General features: G+C 35.1%; 1 protein-coding gene across 5 annotated transcripts in view; it reads left to right on the forward strand.

The window, feature by feature from the left end:
- The window catches only part of FBXW7 (F-box and WD repeat domain containing 7), a 231,044-nt gene extending 220,420 nt beyond the window's left edge, over positions 1–10,624 (forward strand). For all 5 annotated transcript variants that reach the window (XM_086704093.1, XM_086704091.1, XM_086704092.1 and 2 more), the window contains 6 exons: positions 604–740; positions 1,688–1,801; positions 3,024–3,205; positions 5,242–5,467; positions 7,359–7,569; positions 8,656–10,624. In XM_086704093.1, coding sequence (XP_086560219.1) covers positions 604–740; positions 1,688–1,801; positions 3,024–3,205; positions 5,242–5,467; positions 7,359–7,569; positions 8,656–8,924 — 1,139 coding nt within the window. In that variant the 3' untranslated portion in view covers positions 8,925–10,624. The remainder of the gene's footprint in view (positions 1–603; positions 741–1,687; positions 1,802–3,023; positions 3,206–5,241; positions 5,468–7,358; positions 7,570–8,655) is intronic.
- Positions 10,625–10,907: the final 283 nt, after the last annotated feature.

Raw genomic sequence — 10,907 nt, forward strand, 5'->3', positions numbered from 1 at the left:
CATACTGTCTTCAAGGCTTATCTGTGTGGTAGCATGTGTCAGAATTCTCTTCTTTATCGAGGCTGAATAAATATTCCACTGTATATATCCCACATTTTGTTTCTTTATTCATCCATCGATGGACACTTGGGATGCTTCCACCTTTCAGCTATTTTGAATAATGCAGCTATGAACGTGGGTGTACAAGTATCTGTTCAAGTTTCTGCTTTCAATTCTCTTGGGTGTATATCCAGAATTGGAATTGCTGGATTATATGGTAATTCTGTGTTTAATTTTTTTGATGAACCAGCACACTCTTTTCCATAGCAGCTAATATACCATTTTATATTCTCACAAACATTGCATAAGGGCTCACATTTCTGTACATCCTGACATCCAACGTTTCATAGAATTATTTAGAGAAAGAAATGAAAAAGTCAGTATGAAAACATGCCACAGAGAATGCAAACTTTACATTATCGTTTTATAATACAGTATTAGAAATTGGACAGTGTCCTGTATTTCAGTGGTTTTGAGCATAAGGGAAAATGAGATACATTATAAAATGGGTAATTTTTATTATTGGTGATGGCAGTTATACTCTTTATCTCTTTAAAACTTTAGGTATTGATGAACCATTGCACATCAAGAGAAGAAAAGTAATAAAACCAGGTTTCATACATAGTCCATGGAAAAGTGCATATATCAGACAGCACAGAATTGATACTAACTGGAGGCGAGGAGAACTCAAATCTCCTAAGGTAACTGAACTCTTGCACAGTATAACAGAAAGCACTGATCAGTGTTGGTACCTGATACACTCTTCTTGGCCAGCAGTATAACTTGACACCTATCTCCTGTGGAAAGAAAATAATATATTTTAAAATAACCGAAAATGTAACTGACAGCATTGCTCTGTTGCTAATTTCTCCAGTCTGACAACTAATTGTACTTGAATAAAAGATGAGTTGAATTGCATGTCATTCTATCTTATGTAAGTGACGATTTCTGAGTATCCTGTTGAATTTTGTGTCATATGCTTGAGATTTTGCTTGCTCTCTGACCACGTAGTTAGAACGTGATTCTTTGAGCAGTGCCCATGTTTTGTGTTTTTGGTGGCTTTTCTGAGTTTTATTTCTCTAAATTTAAGTATAATACTGATTTTCTGTCTTATCCTAAATATATAAAGAGTGACAAAAATGCTTATATTATACAACCGGAAAAAAGCAATTAGAGATACCGTTACATTAATATGTATACATTATAACAGGCTTTTTTTTGTTTTAAGTTGAAAAAAGTTGATAATTATTGTTACTTTTGTCTTTCTCGTTTGTAGGTACTTTTGTTTTTGTGTGTGAAAATTGCAAACCATAGATGCATAGTTTTTGGTTTGAATAGATAAAGAGATGATTATAAAATACATTTGTGTTTGAACCATCTTTATGAGTTTTTAACTCATAAAAGTCTTGACTCAATTTTAATAGTTGATATCTCAAGTATAAAAATCATAGAATATGGAAAACAAAATGTTTAGTACTTGATTCATCATTCAGGAAGGATGGATGCTACTTCATATTTTATATAAATTGTATTTTAAGAAATAGACTATAGATTGCGGCTCCTATTTGTGTCTTTATTTTTCTTTTCACTGGTATTTTTAAAAATTTAGTTTAATAATATATTTCTAATCTGCTCATCTATCTTGTAGGTTCTGAAAGGACATGATGATCATGTGATCACATGCTTGCAGTTCTGTGGTAACCGAATAGTTAGTGGTTCTGATGACAACACTTTAAAAGTTTGGTCAGCGGTCACAGGCAAAGTAAGCTTTCTTCTTTCCACACTTCACATTTTATGTATGCCTTTGCAGGGACCAACCAGGAAAAAAATAAGGGTTCATTTTTGACTGCAGCTTATTTTGATAACAAATATCAGAGCTTCTAATTTATTTAGTTTTTCCGGTGGCACAAAGATCATGTTTCTCAGGATACGATGTCATTAGTTTCTTCTTGTAAATAGTCAGTCTGTCTTTGTGACTTAGCTATTGTATAATTCTCACAGGTGTGCTTTATCTTTTTTTGGTTAATTTTTCCCACTTTTATTAGCCATCTCGCTTATATTGTCTTTTGTAAACTTTTTTAAAACTATGATTGAGGGATATGTGTTTTTTCTGCTTTGTTGGTAACTTACCTATAGTTTAGAAGTTGAATAAATCATGTTAATGTAGACTTATCTCAAGCCCTATGAGATGAAAGTTAGGCAGATACGATATATAAGTGAAGGAGTTTGAAGAAAAGAAGTAGTCTAAGCAATTAATTTCACTGTACGCAGTATTATATTTTAATTGTTCTATAGTGAATACTTATTTTTATCTGTCCAATGGAGAATGTTTTCATGACTTAAGTAACTGACTAGCTAAAAAAAGTAGAGGAAAATGTGAAAAAAACAAAAACCATGTCTTTTAAAATGTCTTACAACACGTTGATTCTTGGGCAAGAATCTTCTAAAATATTCCAAGTCAGATGTTAGAAATTTTTTTAAAGCAACTTCATATTTCCACAGTGTAATATTAGCTTTGGACTTATTTCAGAGTTTTAATATCTGTCTTTACTTGTCCAGAAGTACTTTGCCTGGCTCCTAACTACTGCCTTGGGGCAGATTCAGATGAAATGTGGTATGTAAGCCACACCTAACACAGTTGGCGTTCTTTCATTGAATCCATTCATATGGAAGAAATAAGTTGCAATTTTAGCATTATTTCATCAAAAAGACCAGGCTGGAGCTGTCTTACTTTAATGAGAAGTGTTTTACTTTCTACATACTTGTTCCTCAGTTGTACGTGTGTGTTTAATATATAATGCTACTGAATAAAAAAACCAATAAATAGTGATGGGATCATGTTATATTGATGTGAGGAATTATTTTCTGATGTGCCAGTCAAATTTTGTAAATAACTTTACCCCAAAATTTAATGAGCTACTGAAATGTTATAATACATCATTTTCTTTTCTACCCAAAAGTAATCATCTTAAGTGTTTTTCCAGTGTCTGAGAACATTAGTGGGGCACACAGGTGGAGTATGGTCATCACAGATGAGAGACAATATCATCATTAGTGGATCTACAGATCGGACTCTAAAAGTGTGGAATGCAGAGACCGGAGAATGTATACACACCTTGTATGGGCATACTTCCACTGTCCGTTGTATGCATCTCCATGAAAAAAGGTAAGGGGAAATCCTTTCTCTGTTACTTGTGAATCTGAGGCCTTTTGTGTAGAGTTCAGTTGTATAAAACTGTGTTTATTAGAGAGATAGTGATAATGTGATGTTAAATTAGACTTTATTAGACTTCAGATGTTTCTATACTAACAAAGCAGTAGTGTGTTGGCTTAAAATTGGGGATTGTCTAAATTTCCGTCTTCATTTAGTAGTGTTGTTGGCTTCCTCCTTGAAACTCTATTTTCTAATCTTGTGTAGCATTTTATTGTTGTACAGCTTTGATGACTCATCATCTTCAAAAATTTCTCTCTCTCTCTTTTTTTTTTTTTTTTTTTTGGTGTTTATATCCCTGCTAGTGGGATAAATTCAGTTACTCAGGCTTCAAGCTTCTGAGTCTTTTTAAATACCCACCCACCCTACCTCCACTCCATCCTATCCCCTTATATCTAGGCAAAAGCTGAGGCCCATGGGTTTTAGTTTATTCTCATTACCAGTCACCTGAACTATTGACATAGCTTTCACACTTGGTTTTCTCACCTTTTACATGGCTGACAGAGAATTCTTTTCTAATTATGATAGTGTCATTGCCCTTTGAGGGCCTTCTGTTGTCTATCGAATCAAGGAAGAAATCCTCAATCCAGTTTTCAAAATAGTTTCAGCCAAACCAAACTGCTTGCCTTTTTTTCTTCTCACTGCCTTCACTCTTGCTTTGATCTCCTCCTACAAAGCCCTCCTATTAAAATCCTTTCGATCTCCTATTGGCATGTCTTCACAGTATCCCTGTTAAACAAATGTGATTTCGACTTTACTTTGTCAAAAAAGGTCTGATGGTTCTTACCATAAATCTCCTGCAGTCCTTACCTTTAATTCTGTCCACAGCATCTTCTTTATGAGAACCATTACATTAAGCAGATTTCACACTAGATTTGTAATATGTGAAGAAAAGTATCTTCTCATATGTAGTTTGAATCTACTTTGAACAGTGCGCTCTACTATTAAAATTTGGGGGGTTTGATATTGAGAGACCTTGTATTTCAGTTTCCATTATGTTCTGACTTAAATCACTCAATGCTTTCATTTTCTGCTCTTCCAAATGTGGAATCTATGGCCTTTCGTTATCTCTTTGGAATGACATGAAGATACCTGAGTTTTCAGCTCTCCTTTGTAATCCAAAGGCGATTGTAATATTAGTATCACTCTGGTCTTCAGAAGAGCATAGTTTTAATAATGTCAGGCCAAATTTTTAAGGGATTATTGTTGCCTCCCTATGTGTATCTTCTAAAATCTGTACATCTTAATGCCTCCATGCCTATTGACTATAAATATAAGCATATGCAGCCTTCATTTGAGGATTTTCTAAAACTAGTAAATTTTACCAGAATTATATGGTGTAAGGCACATATCTTCAGCTGTTTAAATTTCAAATTCAGATTTGTTTTGTTAAATAACATTTATTAATTTTTTCCCTAATCACAAAGAATATATATTCATAATTAAAATTTTGGGAAATGGCATAAAGAATAAAGAAGAAATGTAAAATTCAAAATACTACACCAGAGTTCTCCCACTAACATTTTATACATGTTGCCCACATTAGCATTTTATTTCTAAAATCAAGATCTTATTGTATATATTTATCACTTGGCAGTGGTGGCGGCTGCTGCTGATGCTTCTTCTCTTCCTCCTCCTCCTCCTCCTCCTCCTCCTCCTCCTCCTCCTCCTCCTCCTCCTTCTCCTCCTTCTCTTTCTCCTTCTTCAAATACAATACAATAGTTTTCAAATTGTCCCACAGAACCCGAGGTGCTCCACAGCCCCTTATAAATGGAGGAACCAAAAGCAGGCAGAACTCTAGGCTTCCCAACCAGAATAACTTGACTTGTGAATGTTTATATATCACAGTTTTATATAGGATTTCTTTGAAAACAGGTGTTCCTGCTTAAGAAAAGAAAAAATATAATAACCACTGACTTTGTATATCACGTTTACTCATGCTGTTAAAAATTCTAATACTTTTTTTCTGTTTTTTTTTTTTCCCCTTACAGAGTTGTTAGCGGTTCTCGAGATGCCACTCTTAGGGTTTGGGATATTGAGACAGGCCAGTGTTTACATGTTTTGATGGGTCATGTAGCAGCAGTCCGCTGTGTTCAATATGATGGCAGGAGGGTTGTTAGTGGAGCATATGATTTTATGGTGAAAGTGTGGGATCCAGAGACTGAGACCTGTCTACACACGTTGCAGGGGCATACTAATAGAGTCTATTCATTACAGGTAAGAGATCCTATCTCTTTTATCCCTTAGATGCTTTACTGATGAATCATAAGATTGTTTTACTCAGACAATTGCTGTCAAATAGATGATTCAATACAATCCAAAAAATACAGATCAAATCATTCTGTTATATCATATAGTTTAAAATTGGCATGAAGAGGGGCGCCTGGGTGGCTCGGTCGGTTAAGCGTCCGACTTCGGCTCGGGTCATGATCTCACGGTCCGTGAGTTCGAGCCCCGCGTCGGGCTCTATGCTGACCGCTCAGAGCCTGGAGCCTGTTTCAGATTCTGTGTCTCCCTCTCTCTGACCCTCCCCCATTCATGCTCTGTCTCTCTCTGTCTCAAAAATAAATAAACGTTAAAATTTTTTTTAAATAAATAAATAAATAAATAAAAATTGGCATGAAGAAAGTATAAATTTTGAACTCAAATGATTTGTTTAAATTTTTCTGTGATCATTTTTCCTATAAAATACAAATATTTGTCTTGGAACTTGAGACTTTGGAGCCCTAAGTATTACTATATTAATTATTGGGTAGATAGTCTCATAGGAAAATAACCTGGATTTTAATAAACTCCTTAGCAGAGGATTAATTTGGCCAAAAGCTGCCCCTTTGCCTTGATAGCTGCAGGTTGATGGACCATGTAATTGTGATTCCATCCCATTCACAGTGGAAGTGGAGCCTTTCTACATAAAGCTGCTCTACCAGATGCTCTACCAGCACAGGGCTAGTGATTTGTAGTCGCAAAGAACTGGATTTGACTAAACTGATGTTTTTTGTTTACATTTGAACCTGATATTCTTGAGTAGGTTGCCATATTTTGAAATAAATAGGTTAATAGAAAGTTTAGCAAATGGGTCTTGTTTTATTTTCTGAAAGACAGCATTTTCATTGTAAAAATTTGTCCATTACTGATATAGTTTATTTACCAGTTACTGCCTATTAGTGATCAGCAGATTAGTACACAGTCCCAATGCTGACAGTTCTCTATTCTTGGGATATTTGTTTCTTAATTCATGGAATACTGTCTATGTCACAAAATATTGGCATATAATAAAGATGTGTTAACTTAGAAAAGATTATGAATTTGGTGGAGAGAGAATTGGCTAAAGTTTTTTTTATGTTTTGTGATATGCTCAGAACCTTAATGAATATAATATTCTCATTTAAGTAGACCATTAGATTGAGAGAAGAGGTAGCAATATTATTATAGATATTCTAGGAATTGATATTTATTGCCTTTTGGTATAGCTGGGAAGCTGGAGAAGAGGTACCTATATCGCTTGCTTTTGTTATCAAAATGCCACCTCTTATAATTTCAGATATAATTATCTGTTGGCATATTTCCTAATTAGCATTTGGTTCTTATAAATGAAGTTTTTATTTTACAGTTTTTAATGGAACTTACTTTTAAACATCATGAGAGTTATCTCTAGTCTTTTCATGCCTTAGGTGTGTTGATAAACACAGCCTTTAATCACAAGCTTTGTCCATAGTTTCAACTTTCTGTTGTGAAGTAAGACTCCAATAGTAATCCTTATTGAATTATCCCGGATATTTAGCTACTAAGTGTGGCCAGATGATTTGAAAGTAATGCGTTCGTGTTTTGTTTTGTTTCTGCATCTAGTTTGAAGCCACTGGCCATAAAAATAGATAGATAGATAGATAGATAGATAGATAGATAGATAGATAGATAGATAACAATTCTGATAGAGGCTTCTGAGAACGTGCACTGTAGATTTACTTGATTACATTTATCCTGTTACCTCATTTTGGTCCTGGCATTACTGGTTTCCCATGCTTTATTTTCCTGCCCTGTAGGGTTAAGGTCAATAAATAATATTAAGAATATCTGCACTTTCTAGTCTAATAAACTATGTCTGTTGTAGTTTGATGGTATCCATGTGGTGAGTGGATCTCTTGATACATCAATTCGAGTTTGGGATGTGGAGACGGGGAATTGCATTCACACGTTAACGGGACACCAATCGTTAACAAGTGGAATGGAACTCAAAGACAATATTCTTGTCTCTGGGAATGCAGATTCGACAGTTAAAATCTGGGATATCAAAACAGGACAATGTTTACAAACATTGCAAGGTAAGTATTGGCTACTCAGCTTTAGTTGTGTTCATTAAAAATGGGTTTGTCAGTCAAAAGAAATATGGAGCTTTTATGTCACAAAAAGAGTTAACCTCATACAAAATGAAAATGCTTATTTTGGATAAGTTTATGAGCATTTCCACTCTGACTTGACAGAACGAGGCTACGCTTGAGAAATTGTTTTAAATTGTGTTAATATAAAATTGTTTAATCACGCCTGCATGTACAGTTAACTCTACCTAACCTTAAAGGACAATGTGAAGAAAGATCTTGACTGTATCACGAAAGCAACAGACTCCTTTTGTTTTTTGAGTCATCATTTTTTTTTAAATTTTGAATTTGTAGGCTGATTTTAAATTAAAGAGCTATCTTACTGGGGGGAAAAAAAAGCACATCTCTGATCTGATAGGAAATTGCTTTGGCCTCAGCTTAGACCTTTTGACCATCTACTTAACTAGGATGGAAGGAATAATAGCACCCAGTAAAATGAAGAAAGAAACATGTGAAAGCCACTAATATTAAATGAGGCATAACAGTGTTAACATTTTATGTCATGATTAACTTTTTATTGGTCTTAGTCCTTAAAATGTGTTGTTTTCGTTTTGTTTTGTTTCAGTGAGGCCATCTGGTGGTCTGTATTCTAGTTTTTTACCTATTAGTATTATCTGTTCCTCAGAGTTTTGGAATTGTGTCCATTCAGCCTTCGCCTTTGAGTGGTCAGGTCAAAGTGGTAGGGTAGTAGGTCTCATGCCCATTTGTCCATCAGCAGAATACATAGAATACATGAAGGTGGGCTTTCCACATCACCACTAAGAAAGCTCTTATTTGCACAGCCAGAAAACAAAATGTGTGCCTGGTAGCTAACAAAGCTTCCTGGAAAATACAACTCTTGTTTCAGTTTACAAAGAGCTACCAGATTTTCTTACAACGCTGCTGATCCGAAAATACTCACAGTTTCTAAATATGCAGCATTTTAAATATCTCATTTATCGTATGTTCTAATGTAGAAGTGTACAATTACAATGTAACTTACCCATCACCATGATTTGTAACCAGTAATTAAATTCCTTTGGTTTCGTCCAGGTCCTAACAAGCATCAGAGTGCTGTAACCTGTTTACAGTTCAACAAGAACTTTGTAATTACCAGCTCAGATGATGGAACTGTAAAACTATGGGACTTGAAAACGGGTGAATTTATTCGAAACCTAGTCACATTGGAGAGTGGGGGGAGTGGGGGAGTTGTGTGGCGGATCAGAGCCTCAAACACAAAGCTGGTGTGTGCAGTTGGGAGTCGGAATGGGACTGAGGAAACCAAGCTGCTGGTGCTGGACTTTGATGTGGACATGAAGTGAAAAGCAGAAAAGACGAATTTGTCCAAATGTGTAGACGATATACTCCCTACCCTTCTCCGTGGAAAAAAAAAAAAAAAAAAGAAAAAAAAAAAGAAAAAAAAAGAAAAACAGAAAAAAAAAAAGAAAAAAAGAGAAAAAAAAGAAAGAAAAAAGAAAAGAAAAAGAAAAAATATCCCTTGTTCTCAGTGGTGCAGGATGTTGGCTTGGGGCAACAGAGCGAAAAGATCTACAGACTAAGAAGGAAAAGAGGAAGACATGACAAACCGTAACTGACAAGAGAGGCGTCCGCTGTCTCATCACATAAAAGGCTTCACTTTTGACTGAGGGCAGCTTTGCAAAATGAGACTTTCTAAATCAAACCAGGTGCAATTATTTCTTTATTTTCTTCTCCAGTGGTCATTGGGCAGCGTTAAGGCTGAAGCTTCGTTACAGATTCTGCTAGCCTGTCCTTTTACCACTGAGACCTAGAAAGGAGCTGCAATAACATCCAAACAAGGACTGGCTGACTTTCTAATTAGAGAGCATCTGCAACAAAAAGTCATTTTTCTGGAGTGGAAAAGCTAAAAAAAAAAAAAAAATTACTGTGAATTGTTTTTGTACAGTTATCATGAAAAGCTTTTTTTTTTTTTTTTTTTTTTTTTGCCAACCATTGCCAATGTCAATCAATCACAGTATTAGCCTCTGTTAATCTATTTACTGTCGCTTCCACATACACTCTTCAATGCATATGTTGCTCAAAGGTGGCAAGTTGTCCTGGGTTCTGTGAGTCCTGAGATGGATTTAATTCTTGATGCTGGTGCTAGAAGTAGGTCTTCAAATATGGGATTGTTGTCCCACCCCTGTACTGTACTCCCAGTGGCCAAACTTATTTATGCTGCTAAATGAAAGAAAGAAAAAAGCAAATTATTTTTTTTTATTTTTTTTCTGCTGTGACGTTTTAGTCCCAGACTGAATTCCAAATTTGCTCTAGTTTGGTTACAGAAAAAAGACTTTTTGCCACTGAAACTTGAACCATCTGTGCCTCTAAGAGGCTGAGAATGGGAGAGTTTCAGATAATAAAGAGTGAAGTTTGCCTGCAAGTAAAGAATTGAGAGTGTGTGCAAAGCTTATTTTCTTTTATCTGGGCAAAAATTAAAACACATTCCTTGGAACAGAGCTATTGCCGCCTGTTCTGTGGAGAAACTTTTCTTTTTTGAGGGCTGTGGTGAATGGATGAACGTACATAAGAAAACTGACAAAATATTTTAAGAATATATAAAACAAAATAAAGTTGCTGGTCAGTCTTAGTGTTTTACAGTATTTGGGAAAACAACTGTTACAGTTTTATTGCTCTGAGAAACTGACAAAGCAGAAACTATTCAGTTTTTGTAGTAAAGGCGTCACACGCAAACAAACGAAATGAATGGAAAAGTCAAATGGTTTGCCTCATTCTCCAAGAGCCACAACTCAAGCTGAACTGTGAAAGTGGTTTAACACTGTATCCTAGGTGATCTTTTTTTCCTCCTCCTGTTTATTTTTTTTTTGTTTTATTTATAGTCTGATTTAAAACAATCAGATTCAACTTGGTTAATTTTAGTTATGTAACAACCTGACATGATGGAGGAAAACAACCTTTAAAGGGATTGTGTCTATGGTTTGATTCACTTAGAAATTTTATTTTCTTATAACTTAAGTGCAATAAAATGTGTTTTTTCATGTTAGTATGCCTGTTTCTTCCACTGAAGTAAATAATGCTTCATTATAAATATTTAGGGTTTGTCTCTAATATTTAAGATATCCAAGTCTTAGTTTCTTTGTATTCCCTGTAATGTGATACAGAGATCAGCACTTCCAGGTCTGTGTGATACAGCTAAAGTAAGAATCATGTGCCACAAAAGAAAATTTTGTTTATCACATTAGATTATAAAGGAGGACACTCCACTGTGCCTGTCTATCTCTGTGTGACATTGAATGTATAAATATGAAATCAGGGTCCCTCAAGCG

This window comes from Puma concolor, chromosome B1 (genome assembly GCF_028749965.1).
Source record: "Puma concolor isolate L17-30 chromosome B1, mPumCon1.1.hap2, whole genome shotgun sequence".
Taxonomy (NCBI): Eukaryota; Metazoa; Chordata; class Mammalia; order Carnivora; family Felidae; genus Puma; species Puma concolor.